The sequence below is a fragment of the Muntiacus reevesi genome, chromosome 10, assembly GCF_963930625.1.
Source record: "Muntiacus reevesi chromosome 10, mMunRee1.1, whole genome shotgun sequence".
Lineage (NCBI taxonomy): Eukaryota > Metazoa > Chordata > Mammalia > Artiodactyla > Cervidae > Muntiacus > Muntiacus reevesi.
The window spans coordinates 75,487,634-75,504,274 of NC_089258.1; the positions used below are offsets into that span (position 1 = coordinate 75,487,634).

Consider the following 16,641-nt stretch of genomic DNA (forward strand, 5'->3'; position numbering starts at 1 on the left):
AAAACAAATGTAGAAATATTAAATAACAGCATTGAATTTGTAGCTATCATCATCATTACCATTACGTTTGTAAGTGTTTAAGCTATAAATTTGCTTAAAAGTTTGGTGAAAGAGTTTGGAAAGAACCCAAATGCCTACTAATGTGCAAACAAACGGTGGTATGGACGATGGAATGTGTTCAGCCGCGTAAAGGATTGGAGTACTGATGCACGCTACAAGGTGACTGCAACTCGGAAACACTGCATTTAGGGAAGAAACCAGACACAAAGGTTCCCACTGTATGGTTCTAGTCCTATGAAATGTCCAGAGTAGGGAAATCCATAGAGACCGAATGCAGTGCTGGTTGCCAGGAGCTGAGGGGAAGGGAGAGAGGAGAGCAGGTGCGTCACGGGTCGGGGTCTCCTGTTTGGGTGAGGAAGCGGCTGTGGAACCAGGTCAAGGCAGTGGCTGCACAACACTGCCAATGCCCTAAGTGCTACTCAACGCACTAAATGCACTTGAAAATGGCTACATTTTCACTGTGCGATTTGCACTTCAATTTAAAAATGGCTCTAGCAAAAGTACTCATAGTTACAGTGCTGTGGCTATCCTGAATATTCACTTCAAGATAAACAGAAAATATCTGAGATGACACTACACATATCTGTTTTTCAACTTTCGATTGTTGGGGTCTAATCCATTGCACTCCTGAAATATTTTAACTAACTCAGATGCTGGTCTTTCCAGGTTTCTAAAATGTTTCTTAGTGGACACCCCTGTCCTTTTGGCCTTCAAGTAATTTTCTTTTCTGGACTAATTCCACTTCTACTGTGAAACTGCTTCTGACTCAGGATGACAATTGCAACACTTTCCCTAGACACAGTGGTGGGAAATTTAACTTAGAATGTAATGGTGGGTCAGGGCTTCTGCCACTTCCAGGGGTGGGCATAGCTGTTGGGAAAGAGGGGATCCTTCTGCTCTTCTGAAATACCATACAATATGGACTAGAAAAGCCAGGAATTGCACTGAGCTATCAGTACTGCATACAGGAAAAGCTTGTCTGAGAACTGCCAAGGAAAAGCAAGGATATCCAAATGATGTATAGCACAAGAATCCTGTTGTTCCTATTTTAAACAAAGATTCCCTTGAGCATGACGCTGACCTCATGTCGTATGTCAGCTTCCTGAGTGCTTGTTTCTTATTCTTTGCTTGTCTGCTCATCATCAAGACACAGCTGACCCAGGACAATTGCTGGTGTGCAGTACCAGACACAACTCCTTAAAACTTCAGAGAGGAAAGTCGGGTACTGAGTAAAACACGTTAGTCTCCATTATGTGTCAGATAACAGCAGGTTAAAGTATTGGTCTTCCATATCTTTGCACTAGGACTTGTGTTCATCTAAACTGAAAAATTATAAGAAAAAAACACTGGATCAAATCATTAGATTTCAGACCACGTCAGTGGAAGCTAGAATGGAAAGTAGACAGGTAAAACAATAAAAAGCCTTTTAAGCTTATGGTCACTAGTAAGAGAGGCACCTGTGACCCTTGAAAAGACAACAAAAGCTAGATTTTATGCTATAATGTGTGAGAAAGTTAATGGGAACTAACATAGGACATTGACGCATGCATCAAGAGTGAGGAGGAAAGGTCCTGGGCAGATGGTGGCAGTGGGTACATTCCCAGAACTAGAATTGAGTCACAGGTTCCCTCAAGTGTGAAAAATGAAAAGGCTGTCCAGGGCTACCTTCTACAGATCAATAAATGCTGTCCTGAATGCTAAAAACAAAAGATGATAGCTGGAGTTACAGGTTTTAGTTGGAACTTCTTTACAGAATTCACTGCTGTTACCCTGAATCTCTCCCTAGCAACTTATACTATGAATTTTCACTGGACCAAATCCAGGAATATTCTCTGTTGCAAAGAATTATCCTTTGAGATGCAGGTAGAGGGCAATAGTGGGTGTGTACTAAGTCACTTCAGTCATCTCCAGCCCTTTGTAGCCCTGTGGATTGCAGGGGCCAGGCTCCTCTGTCCATGGGATTCTCCTGGCAGGCAGGCTCTTTACCAGCAGCACCACCTGGGGAGCCCAGATGGAAATGGACTATTTAGAAATTTCAACTGCTCAGTCTCACTGATTTGGAGACAAAGACAAAGATGAGAGTTCTGGGGAAGGAAAGAACAACACAGTTTCTTGCTAAGAAGTGGAAACCCTAGGCTGGCCTCTACATTAATGTGTTTTGAAACAAATGAACATTGGCTTTAAGAACTAGCCCACTGAGTGGAAAAGAACATGCAGAGAACCGGGTAAAATGATGTGGGGAGAGATTTCCATTGACAGTGGAAAAACAAACCTGACAACAAAACCTCTAATCAGTCAGCATTTATGCATGTCATAGCCTCCTGAAAGTGACACAAAGAAAGATGAGTTGCTAAAATGAAGCAATCCCTAGAACAGAGAACTTACCTGGTCTCCTATCAGATGTGGCTATGAAGGAAAATTGAAGGGAAAACTTCCCAAGGAAAGTCGAGGATTCAGTGAGGGATTGACAAAGCTAAACTTCAGTATCAGATATGCTGCATATTGCTGACTATTCCCTATGGATTCCTTTTTTCTGCTACTTCCAAAGCGAGGGGTTGCTATTATAATTGTCTGTTTATTCAAATGTTGTATCTCAAGTGTGTGTTGGGTGACTTATTCATAATTTTGTCATGGATTGTGAGGAGCTACATTCAATTATGACCAAGAGTAACTCACAACACCCAAATTACATGAAATTATTATTAAATGGCATAATAGGATGGGTTCCGAGGAGAGATCCAAACAATAAGGTGAGAGGCAGGGCTAAAAATTTGATTGGAAAAGATCTAGAGACCTCTCAATTCTGAAATCAACTGTGTATGAATCAAGAACATGTGGTAATATATTTGAATGATGAGTAAAAATTATGTGAAAAAAAGCTAAAAAGCCCACAAAAGCAAGAATTTCATGGGAGAAAACAAGGCAATATTCTGAAAACTTACCCTACAAGATTTTTTTCCACAACATGGTCCAGAACCACAGTCTGCGTTTCCAAGCAGTGCACAGGTTAAAGGATCACAGCATTTAAGATGCTCGCAGCTCTGAAAGCAAAGGTAATCAAGTTAAATAAAAGGAATTTTGAACTAAATCATTTTACTTATTGTCATAATATCTTGACATGTTTCTAATTACAATCACAGTATAATTTTTATATCTGTATCTATTTTTAACATCACTTCACCTAAACAATATATTTTGATATAGAAATAAAGTGGTAACGGAATCATTCATGATTCTATGCTCAAGAATTTGACTGTTAAAATGCAATGCAATTTATCTCAATCTTTTTGTGTTCATAAATATATGGACAGTAAATTTTGAGTTTTTTTCATTTGTGTGTGTCTGTGTATGTGTGCATTACTTGCTCAGTCGTGTCCAACTCTTTGTGACCCCATCGGCTGTAGCCTTACCAGGTTCCTCTGTTCATGGAATTCTCCAGGCCAGAATCCTAGAGTGGGTAGCCGTTCCCTTCTCCAAGGGATCTTCCTAACCCAGGATCGAACCTGGGTCTCCCATATTGCAGGCAGGTTCTTTACTGTCTGAGCCACTAGAAAACTACTTATCTATCTTATCAATTTGCCTCAAGATATTCTGTGACTATATAAAAATATTTGGATGTGACAAAATAGAGTTTTCTAAAAAACAACAACATATTGTGGTTGTTTCATTTCAAAGAAACATTTTTCACTTTTTAGTTCGTGTACATTAAAGATTGATTCTAAAAGTTATTCATTCAAAGAATTAAAAAATTTCCTTCTTTTTACAGAGTTATCTAGTAAGTGTAAGAGTGATATGATATGACTGATAATATTTTAAAATGAATAAAGTGAATAGGTACAAATAACTGTTTATATCTGTTTCAATTTCACATATCTGCTCAATTTAATTTATTTTATATTTTTATGCATACTTTTTCTTGAGGTATTCTATTTATTTCCTTTATTTCTAAGCACTTTTATGTTAATACTATTAACCCCTAGGCACTAATATATTTAATATTGTTTTGCAATTTGTCATGACAGCTTATTTCTATTTTGGCAGGTTTGAAAAATATTTTTGTTACTGTGATATTGTGAAATCTGAAAATTGCCACTTTTTTTTGTGATTTGTTCTAAGAACTTCTGTATAAAATTTTCTTCCACATTAACCCCAGTAAATATGTGAAGGTGTGAAATGTTTCTGTTATATATATAAATATATATCTACATATATGTATTTTTATTTTACTGTAAGTATTTTGAGTAGTATGTTGTAAATCTAACTATAAAGGGAATATATCTGTTCTGCCAAAATTAAATAATGTATTATTTTCTTATAAAATAGTAATCTATTACTGATATTTTATTATACCTCAATACTTATATAATGTCCTTTATAAAATGAAACATAATGCAGTTACACTAATGTCATGTTACTAAAGTATATCCCAAATTCTATTCCTATTTAACACTTGTAATACCTATAAGAATCAGATAATAATCATTTTTATATATTTCATGTTTCATTGTTAAGAAGAATGTGTTATGTTTCACAATATAAATATGTTAATGAAAAACAACAAGTGAATTTAGTGAAGATAGAATATTAAACCCTCACTAAATATTAATATTGGGGAAAATGAAAAAAAATCAGTGACATGGTAGCCTAATATCAAAAATCTAGAATCAAAGAGCACCTACAGTAGAGAGTATATTTTGACAGCACTCAATATATAATGGAAATCCAGACTAAAGACCTAAAGATTTGCCAACATCCACTGGATCATAGAAAAAGCAAGAGAACTCCAGAAAAACATCTACTTCTGCTTCATTGACTATGCTAAAGCCTTTGACTGTGTGGATCACAAAAAACTGTGGAAAATTCTGAAAGAGATGGGAATACTAGACTACCTGACCTGCCTCCTGAGAAATCTGTATGCAGGTCAAGAACCAACCACAGAACAGCAGACTGGTTCAAAATTGGGAAAGGAGTACATTAGGCTGTATACTGTCATCCTGCTTATTTAACTTATTTGCAGAGAACATCATGCAAAATGCTGGACTGGATGAGGCACAAACTGAGGAATATCTGAGAAATATCAATAACCTCAGATATGCAGATGACACCACCCTTATGGCAGAAAGTGAAGAGGAACTAAAGGGCCTCTTGATGAAAGTGAAAGAGGAGAGTGAAAAAGTAGGCTTAAAACTCAACATTCAGAAAACTAAGATCATGGCATCTGATCTCCTCACTTCATGGCAAATAGATGGGGAAACAATGGAAACAGTGAAAGACTTTACTGGTTTAGGCTCCAAAATCATTGCAGATGGTGACTGCAGCCATGAAATGAAAACACTCTTGCTCCTTGGAAATAAAGCTATGACCAATATATAGCATATTAAAAAGCAGAGACATTGCTTTACTGATAAAGTCCTGTCCAGTCAAAGCTAAGGTTTTTCCAGTAGCCCTGTATGGATGTGAGAGTTGTACTATAAAGAAACCTGAGCACCGAAGAATCAATCCTTTTGAACTGTGGTGTTGGAGAAGACTCTTGAGAGTCCCTTGGACTGCCAGGAGATCCAACCAGTTCATCCTAAAGGATATCAGTCTTGAATACTCACTGGAAGGACTGATGCTGAACCTGAAACTCCACTACTTTGGCCACCTGATGGGAAGAAATGAATCATTGGAAAAGACCCTGATGGTGGGAAAGATTGAAGGCGGGAGGAAAAGGGGACAACAGAGGATGAGATGGTTGGATGGCATCACTGACTCGATAGATCCGGGAGTTGATGATGGACAGGGAAGCCTGGAGTGCCGCAGTCCGTGGGGTCTCAAAGAGTTGGATACAACTTCGTGACTGAACTGACTGATAACTGGTGGTTTATATGCTCAAGAATATTCATAAAAAGAGACTCCAAAATAAGAGATGAGAGTTGACCAAAAAGAATCACACAACACTGGAATTTAACAGATGTGGTGGTGCATTTATTATAATCCATGAACCTATCAGTTCAGTTCAGTTACTCACTCGTGTCTGACTCTTCGCGACCCCATGGACTGCAGTATGCCAGGCTTACCTCTCCTTCACTATCTCTCAGAGCTTGCTCAAACTCATATCCACTGAGTCAGTGATGCCATCCAACCATCTCATCCTCTGTTGTCCCCCTCCTCTCCTGCCTTGAATCTTTCCCAGCATCAGGGTATTTTTCAGTGACTCAGTTTTTGCATCAGGTGGCCAAAGTATTGGAACTTCAGCTTTAGTGTCAGTCTTTCCAATGACTATTCAGAGTTGATTTTCTTTAGAATTGACTGGTTTGATCTCCTTGCAGTTCAAAGGACTCTCAAGAGTCTTCTCCAACTTTATAATTCAAGGGTATAAATTCTTTGGTACTCAGCCTTCTTTATGGTCCAATTCTCACATCCATACATGACTACTGGAAAACCCAAGGCTTTGACTATACAGTTCTTTGTGGGCAAAGTGATGTCTCTGGTCTTTAACTCAATTTTGTGAAACCAAGCTAAAGAAAACGAATTTCCCTCAATGCAAGGACTGAAACTAGAAGATGAAGATGTGAACAACAGCATACATTTAACAACTCAGTGATCTAAATCAGTCACTTTAAAGGAATTCATGGATGATTTAGGTGATGATTACACTACTGTTGGAACTGATGTTTATGATACAGAAAGATGGGTAATATTTATGCAGTAAGGAAAATCTTCATTCAACCCATGCTGCACTTACCCTATTCTTAAATTCTTCAACTTCAAATTCTGGATGAGCCAGTTATCACATGCCCCAATCTTCCCATTTTAGATGCTCACTATATGGTATAATTTTGTTTAAGTTTTCCCCCTTTATGTCACCTGTACATTTGTCAGATTACGTGACAAACACAGAAACAAACATCAGTCTTTTTCACTAACCTCCTTGGCCCCGCAGTCACATTGCTCAGGTGGTTCCAAAACCCCATTGCCGCAAATTGAGGCTCTTCCTTGTGGAACCAGTTTTGGAACTGTTTGGTTCTGAAGACATTCAAATTTAGGCTGTGAAGTTGTATGTTTAAATTCATCTATGCTGCAACTGCTAAAAAACTTTATGCCGTGGGAAGGTCTAAAATTGAATTGTATTTCTTAGTTAAAACGAATACAATCAGTATCAAAGTAACACTCTTCAATAACATGCTGTGAATTATTTACTTTTTCACTTATAGAACAGCCAAGAAATGGAGAGTGCTTTATTTTTAATCCAATTAGTAATAAAAGAATAAGTTCATTTCTAATCTAATTCAATATTACAGACATCTAATAAATAGAGGATGTTAAGGAGGTTGCATGATTGAGAATATGTTAAACAAAACAGTGCTTGTTGACAAAAAGGCTTTATTTAAGTACAACTTACTGTTTATTACTTTCCTTATTATTGACAACACTGTAAAGATTATAATCATTATAGTAAGAAGAACTAATTATTATTAAGAAAATGATACATATACTAAGGATAATATCAAAAACCGAAAGAATAAACACGATGGTTGATTGCATTAATTAAAAGTTAGAATTATTTTTACTTTGGTAACAAAATCAAAACAGCTCAACATTAAGTGTAGAGAACACATAAACCCTAGATTCTCTCTAGTTTGATATTTCTATATTTCTAGTGCACTGTTTAATGGGTTTTTGTTTAATTTAATAACAAACTCATACTTAGAGAAATGACATGAGAAACAAATTTTTTTCCTAAACTAGTTGAATAATAAAAAAAATTTAATGTGTAACTCTTATAGGGAATTAAATTCTCTTAAAACAGACCTTCAATAACAGGAAACAAAGATATGTTGCTAACATCTAATTCTTTTATCAGGTTCAAATTTCCCCTTCATCACAGGACTGGCATCTACACAAAAAGATCCACTTCGGAAATGACTGCATTTAGTACTCCTATCTCCTTAGTTTATTAGACTACATTTTTTTGTGGCATTTCTGACATTCAAAAGTTTTATAGTCTCAGGCTGATTATTTGGCAAAATGTGCTTCAGTTTACGTTTATGAAATGTTTTCCAATACTTAGACTGAGGTTATGTATCTTGTTAAACGCATCACAGAAGTGTTGCTGAGTGTGTCTGCTCCATTGCCTCCTAACAGCACATGATTCCTACTTTTATCTTTTTGAAAAAAGTCATTTTGATTAGGTGATTAAAGTCTATACTCTAACATCTCTTTCTCTCCTTATCTCTTAAAAATTATTTGAGGAGAAGTTTTATGTGTATATATCCTTTTTAGTTATATTTTCAATATATTCACTATTATATGTATCTTTCATAACCTTATTTTACTATATCCATTCAATATATTTATCCACTTCAAAATAATATTTTCATGTATTTATATGGATATGGACTCAAATTTTCCTAGTACACTAAAAGGGGTTTTAATCCTTAATTAACATTACATCTGATTTTAGATTGCCCTGGATTTGCCTGTTGGAAGACTCCTTCAAACTGCTTTGTGTCCATGAGGCACATATCCAAATTCTTTGAACATCTTCTTATATTCTGACACAAATGCCCATGGCTCTTTGTATCTTGTCTATCTTAGTCCTGGAATCAGACACATGATGTCTCCAACTTTGTTCTTTCTCAAGATTACTAGGGCTATTCAGGGTCCATTCAAATTTTAGGATTGTTTATATTATATCTGGGAAAATTGCAATTGCAATTTGAATAGGGATTATATTGAAGGTGCAGACAGATTTGGATAATATAGATTGTTGCTGTTTAGTCACCCAGGTGTGTCCAACTCTTTGCAAACTACAGAACGTCAGGCCTCCCTGTTCCTCACAATCTCCCGAAGTTTGCCCAAGTTCATGTCCACTGTATTGGTGATGCCATCCAGCCATCTCATCTTCTGATGCCCTCTTATTCTTCTGCCCTCAATCTTTCCCAGCATCAGGGACTTTTTCAATGAGCTGGATGTTCGCATCAGATGCCCAAGATACTGGAGCTTCAGCTTCAGTTTCAGTCCTTACAATGAGTATTCAGTGTTGATCTCCCCTAAGATTGACTGGTTTGATCTCTTTGCTGTCCAACGAACTCTCAGGAATCTTCTCCAGCATCACAGTTTGAAGGCATCAATGCTTTGCTGCTCTGCCTTCTTTATGGTCCAGCTCACACAAGTGTAGATGACCACTGGGAAGGCCATAGCCCTGTCTATACGGACCTTTGTCGGCAGAGTAATGCCTCTGCTTTCAACACACAGTCTAGGTTTGACACATTTTCCCTGGTGGCTCAGACGGTAAAGTGGCTGCCTGCAATGTGGGAGACCTGGGCTCGATCCCTGGGTTGGGAAGATCCTCTGGAGAAGGAAATGGTAACCCACCCCAGTACCCTTGCCTGGAAAATTCCATGAACAGAGGAGCCTGGTAAGCCACAGTCCATGGGTTCACGAAGAGTTGGACACTACTGAGCAACTTCGCTTTTTTTTTTTTTTTTCCTACCAAGAAGCAATTGTCTTCTGATTTCATGGCTCCAGTCACCATCCACAAAGATCTTAGGGCCCAAGAAGAGGATATCTGTCACTGCTTCCACTTTTTCCCCTTGTATGTGCCATGAAGTCATGGAGCCTGATGCCATGATCTTAGTTTATTTTTTAATATTACATTTTAAGCTGGCCCTTTCACTGTCCTCCTTCACCCTCATCATGAGGGAAGCTTAGAGGAACCTTAGTTCCTCTTCACTTTCTGCCATTAGAGTGGTACCATCCACATATCTGAGGTTGTTGATGTTTCCCCCGTCTATCTTGATTCCAGCTTGTGACTCATTCAGCCTGGCATTTCTCATGATGTGCTAAGCGTATAGGTTAAACAAACAGGATGACAGCAGACAGTCTTGTCATACTCTTCTTTTCCCATCTTGAACCAATCAGTTGTTCCATACAAGGTTCTACCTGTTGCCTCTGGACCCGCATAAGGTTTCTCAGGAGACAGGTAAGATGGTCTAGTATTCCTGTCTCTTTAAGAGCTTTCCACAGTTTATTATGATTCACACAGTCAAAAGCTTTAGCCCAATTGATGAAACGGAGGTTGATGTTTTTCTGGAATTCCCTTGTTTTCTCTCTGATCCAGCGGATGTTAGCAATTTGATCTCTGGTTCCTCTGCCTTTTCTAAACCCAGCTTGGATATCTGAAAGTTCTTAGTTTGCATAATACTGAAGCCTAGCATGCTAGACTTCAAGCATGACTTTACTAGCATGGGAGATGAGTGCAATTATCCTATGGTTGGGACATTCTTTTGTACTACCCTTTTTGGAAATTGGGATAAGTATTGACCTTTTCCAGTTCTAATATGGATATTTTAACAATGTTAATTCTTCCAATACATGAGCATGAAGTATGTTTTTTGTTTCCTAGCATATTATTTAATTCCTTTCATCAATGTCTTATATTTCTCAGTACACATCTTTCACTTTCTTGGCCTTTAAATTTGTTTCAAGTAATTCATTCTTTTTGATGCTATTGTAAATGGGATTGCTTTCTTAATCTCTACTCCTGATAATTTGTTTTTAGTATATAGCAATACAAAGTATTTTATATATTAATTTTGCATACTGTAACTTCCCTGAATATGCTTATTACTTCTGACAGTTTTTGGTAGAGTCCTTTAGGGTTTTCTATGTGCAAAATCATGTCATCTGCATATAGTGACAGTGTTACTTTTCCTTTCTGATTTAGATAATTTTTATCTCTATCACCTAACTGCTCTGTCTAGGACTTTCAATACCATTTTGAATAAAAGCGGCAAGACTGTGCAACCTTGTATTGTTTCCAGATGTTAGAAGGAAATCATCCATCTTTACAGTGTTTTATTGTTTCGCATATTTTTATTTTGGCCACCTCATGCAGCAAGCAGGATCCTAGTTTCCTGACCGGGACTGAACCCACGATTTCTTTAGTAGAAGCTCAGAGTCTTAACCACTGGACGGCCAGGGAAGCCCCTGCACTGTGGAGTAGGATGTTAGCTGTGGTTTGTCATATATAACCATGTTAAGTTGAAGCACATTCCACCATGTCTACTTTGATAAGAGTATTTATCGTAAATGGATTTGAATTTTTTCAAACTTTTTATAATTTATTGAGATGAATATATTTTTTATCATTTTTTGTAAATGGGGTATAACACATTGAGTTACAGATGTTGACTCACTCTTGCATCCTTGAAATAAATCCCTCTCTTCATGTTATGTGTGCGTGCATGCCAAGTCACTTCGATCTTGGCTGATTCTCTGTGACCTCAAGGACTGAAGCCCACCAGGCTTTTCCGTCCATGGGATTCTTCAGGCAAGAATACTAGGGTGGGTTGCCATGCCTTTCTCCAGGGGAATCTTCCTGACCCTGAATCAAACCCTCATCTCGTAAGTCTCCTGCATTGATAGATGGATTCTTTACCACTAGCACCACAAGGGAAGCCCTTATCATGATATATGATCACTTTAATGTGCTGCTGAATTTTTAAAAACTTGCTTATTTTTAGTTGAAAGATAATTGCTTTACAATATTATGTTGGTTTCTGCCATATATTAACATGAACCAGCCACATATATATGTGCCCCTCCCTCTTGAACCTCCTTCCCACCTCCCACCCCATTTCTCCCTTCTAGGTTGCCACAGAGCCCTGGTCTGAGCTCCCTGGGTCACACAGAAAATTCCCACTGGCTATCTCTTTGACATGTGGTAGTGAATAAGCTTCACTGCTACTCTCTCCATTTGTCCCACCCTCTCCTGCCCCCTTCCCTGAGACGATAACTCTGTTCTCTGTGTCTGGGTCTCCATTGCTGCTCTGCAAATATGCTCATCAGTAGCATCTTTCTAGATTCCATATATATATATATATAATATATATGTTAATGATACTTTGTTTTCTCTTTCTGACTTACTTCACTTTGTTTTAATGGCTCTACGTTCATCCACCTCAGTAGCACTGACTCATATGCATTCTGTTTTTTGGTTGAGTAGTATTCATTTGTATTTATGTACCACAGCTTCTTTATCCATTCATCTGTCAATTGGCATCTAGCTTGATTCCATGTACCAGCAATCAGAAATAGTGCTTCAATGAACATTGGGGTACATGGGCCTATTTCAATTATGGCTCTCTCAAGGTATATGCCCAGTAGTGGGACTGTTGGGTCATATGGTAGTTTAATTCCTAGCTTTTTAAGGAATCTCCATACTGTCTTTTTTAGCAGCTGTATGGATTTCCATTCCCACCGAGTAAGAGGCTTCCCTTTTCTCTACACCCTCTCTAGTGGTTATCATTTGTAGATTTTTGATGACACTCCTTCTGACTGGTGTGAGGTGATATCTCACTATAGTTGTGATTTGCAGTTCTCTAATAATGAGTGATGTTGAGCATCTTTTCATGTGTTTATTAGCAATCTGTATGTCTTCTTTGAGGAACAAATCAGAATATAATAATAATTTTTCTCTGATCTCTGCTGTCAAGTGTCCTTTTCCTCGCTGTGAGTTACAGTCCGCCTCGACATCCCTAGGATGCCCTCCAGGACTGAGCTGGTCTCTGGACCTGCTCTCGGGACAGCTCAGATTCTGGCCCTACACCTGTGTATTCTTGCCTCCAATGTCCACAGCCGCCCAAGTCAGTGTCTTCTGTTCTGTGGGAATTCTCATTGTCCCTTTATGCATTTCATAGGCACAGAGTTTGCCTAGTTGATTGTTTGGATTTAACCTGCAGCTTGTCCCGTTGATAGGAAGGTTTTCAATCCTCTTTCCAAGCCACACTGCCTCTGGGGTTCAATCGTGGTTTTATCTCCACCTCTACATGTGGGCTGTCCATAGCAGTGTGCTCCCGAGGCTGCCCTGGAGGGCTTGGCTCTGCTCCAGTGAGGACCAGGTGTGGAAGTGGTGCGGCCGCTTGGATCTCAGGTCCTCTGGCAGCTCCAGGTATGCAGGGGAGCTGGAGGTCAGGGGAGTAGGAGACATGGTTCTCTTGGGGTTCTCTCTAGTCTCTGGCAGCCTGCAGCAGTGGGGATCTAGTGTCGCGGTCGTGTGGCAGCTTGGAACACTGTGCCAGGTACCCAGGGGAGCTGGAAGCCATTGGTACAGGAGATATGGGGCTACTAGGATACTTTCGAGCCTCTGGCACCTTTGTCTCACTGAGAGTCAAGAATGGAGGTGGTGCAGCTGCTTGGATTGCAGGGACCCTGGCAGTGCCGAGTGTGCAGGGACACTGGCAGCCTCAGGCGCAGGAGCTACAGCACTTATAGACTTTTTCTAGCCTCAGGCAGCTGGCGCTCAGAGAAACTTTCTGGCTGGTCCTTCTCTGCTGTTCAGCATCTCAGGCACTTAAATGCCCCCCCTGACGGGGGTCCTTTCTCTATTGGTGTACCAGGTACTTAAAGGGCTCCCCTGGCTGGGGTCCTTCTCTATTGCTCACTGCATCAGGCACTTAAAAGGCCACCCTCCCTGGGTCTTCCACAACTGGTCAGCAGCTGGTGCTGGCATGTGGGGAGAGGCGCTAGTGATGGCTCCACCCCTCGCCCATGACTCAGCAGTAGCCTTGCCCCCACAGCTGTCTGGCATTCCTCCAGAGGCATTTCCACCACAATCTCCTCCCTGACGTCCCCTCAAGTGGTCTCCCCACGGTCAACAACAGACCTTACCCTGAGATTGCTCTCCAGTCTATATGCTCCAGCTCCCAGCTACCACACATTCCGGGAGACTTGTGTCCCTGTCCAGGGAAGGGAGGGGCTGCCACAAGGGTTGTCTGTGTGGTTCTCATTCCATTCAGACTGTCATAGATCAGCTGCTGCGTTCTCCTACAGCCTCCACTGTCCCAAACTATTGCCCTGCTGTGGGGATCTGACTGATGCTTCAGTTCCCCTCTACCCTGGATGCGGGTTCAGTCCTGATCACTCTCCTCTCCTTTGTCCTGCCAAGCTTTGCATCGACCTGTACATTCCTTTTCAGTGGTCAGGGACTCCTGCCCACTTTCAACTGGTGTTCTGAGAGAACTTCTGCAACTGAAGGCGTATTCCTGACGCATCATCCATGGAGAGAGATGTACTCCACACCCTCCTACTCCTCCAACACCTTACCTATGGCTGCGTACTGTTGAATTTGGTTTGCTAATATTTTGCTGAAGACTTTTGCATCAAAATTCATCAAAACCATAACATTTTTATTTTTCTTCAAGCTATCCTTGTTTGTTTCAGTATGAAAACAGTGCTGGCCTCATATTGATTGAACATTTTCCCTCCTCTTCTATTTTTCAGTAGAGTTTGAAGATTTGTAGGAATTCTTCTTGAATGTTTTGAATAACTCACCAGGGAAACCAGTGGTCCTGGACTTTTGGTTGCTGGAAGGTTTTTGACTCCTGATTCAATCTCCTTATGGGTAATCAATCTGTTCAAGTTTTATATTTCTTTATGATTCAGTATTGGAAGACTCTATGTTCTTAGATTATTATTCATTTCTCTTAGATTTTCCAAATTGTTCACATATAATTGTTGATAATAGTCTCTTAGAGTCTTTTGCTTTATGTAGTATTAGTTGCAACATATTGCCTTTCATTTTTAATTTTTAAAATTTGAATCTTTTTTGCTCTTATTTTGAAGAGTTTTAAGCTAAAAGTTTGTCAATCCTGTTTATTTCCTCAGAGAATGATTTCTTGGCTTCATTGATCTTTTTCTATTAACTTTTTAGTTCCTATTTCATTTGTTTTCACTGTGACTTTTGATACTTCCTTTCATCTACTAACTTGGACTTCATTTGTCCTTTTATTTTTCTAGTATGAATTAGGATGGTTTTTTATTTTGTTTTTAGCTTTTCCTTGAAATAGTGATTTATCAACATAAACTTCTACTTAGAACTGCTTTGTCTACATGGCATAAATTTCAGTTATGTTGTATTTCCATTTTTGTTGCTTTCAAGGTATTTTTTGAGTTTTCTTTTATTTGTTTGTTGACACGTGGTTTTTAGTGGTACCTTGTGTAGTCTTCACATGTTTTTGAGTTTTCCAGTTTTCTTCTTTTAATTTATGTCCAGGTTTATACTATTGGAGTCAGAAAAAAATGTTGCATATGTTTTCAAAATTCTTCAATTGTTTGAAACTTATTTTGTTGTCTAACATATGATCTATTGTTGTCTAACATATGATCATATGTTGTCTAACATATGATCTATTCAGGAGAATGCTCCAAATACACTTGAGAAGAATGTGAGTTCTATTTCTGTTGGGTGGAATGTTCTCTAATATGGGTCAATCAGTCAGGCCTAAGGCTTCATTACAGCCAATGTTTCTTTTTTGACATTCTGCCTGGATGATCTATCTGACGAAATGCATAGGCACTTAAAAGTCTCCTACTATTATTGTATTCCTGTTTGTTTCCCTTTTACTCCTGTCCATGTTTGCTTTATGTATTTAGTTGATTCTATGTTGAGTGCAGGCTTCCCTGGTGGCTCATTAGTAAAGAATCTGTCTGCCAAGCAGGAGACATGGGTTTGATCCCTGGGTCAGGAAGATACCCTGGAGAAGGAAATGGCAACCTATTCCAGTATTCTAGTCTGGGAAATCCCATGGACAGAGGAGCCTGGTGGGCTATAGTCCACGAGGCTGCAAAAGAGTTGGACATGACTTCGTAACTAAACAATAAAACAACAAATGTTGAGTGTATATATATATTAATAAATGTTGTTTCTTCTTCCTGTATTGTTCCTTATATCAGTAAGCAATACCCTTCTTTATCTCTTACTATCAGTATTTGTTGTAAAGTCCATTTTATCTGATATTAGTATACTTAACTCCAGCTTTCTTTGGGTTTCTATTTACGTGGAATATCTTTTTCCATCTTTTCAGTTTTAGTTTGTATGTCTTTACACCTGCATGGAATCACTTGTAGGTATGAGAGTGGTGGGTCTTGCTTTTCATTCATCATCCATTGTGTCTTTTGACTGGAAAATTTGATACATCTGCTTTAAAAGTAATTTTTGATGGCATGTACTTACTGTCATTTTGCCCCTTCTTTTCTGGCTATTTTGTAGTTCCTCTGATGCTTTCTTTTGCTCTTGCTCTCTTCCTGCATTCCTTCTTTTTTTTTCTCTTTTGTGTTCCCAATATTTCTTTTTTTCTTTTTCTTTTTGGTTTTGGGTTTGGTTTGAATTTTGTTTTGTTTTTGTTTTATGGTTACCATGAGGCTTGCACATAACAACATATATCTCTCACAGTCTAAGTAGATAATAAAGCTTTGAATGCACTCTATATTTTGACTTAGAATATATTTATTTTCCTCAACAGATTTTATGCTTTGTATATTTTATAACTTGTTATGTTACATATAGCTTATCACAATATTATAGTTGTACTTTTCATGACTTTTGACTTTTATGCAAACCATGTTGCCTTTAATTACCTGCTTTGAAAGTGAAAGTGAAAGTCACTCAGTCATGTCTGTTTCTTTGCAACCTCATGGACTATGGAGTCCATGCAATTCTCCAGGTCAGAATACTGGAAGAGGTAGCCATTCCCTTCTCCAGGAGATCTTCCCAACCCAAGGATCAAACCCAGGTCTCCACATTGTAGGCAGATT

The 16,641-nt window shown here is 38.8% G+C and overlaps 1 protein-coding gene across 1 annotated transcript in view; it reads right to left on the reverse strand.

Annotated features, from left to right (window-relative positions):
• The window catches only part of LOC136176387 (A disintegrin and metallopeptidase domain 3-like), a 143,244-nt gene that overhangs the window by 65,858 nt on the left and 60,745 nt on the right, over window positions 1–16,641 (reverse strand). Inside the window, exons 12-13 of the mRNA XM_065946538.1 lie at window positions 6,970–7,156; window positions 3,003–3,101 (exon numbers count right to left, since the gene is read on the reverse strand). Of these exons, the coding sequence (XP_065802610.1) occupies window positions 3,003–3,101; window positions 6,970–7,156 (286 nt within the window). The remainder of the gene's footprint in view (window positions 1–3,002; window positions 3,102–6,969; window positions 7,157–16,641) is intronic.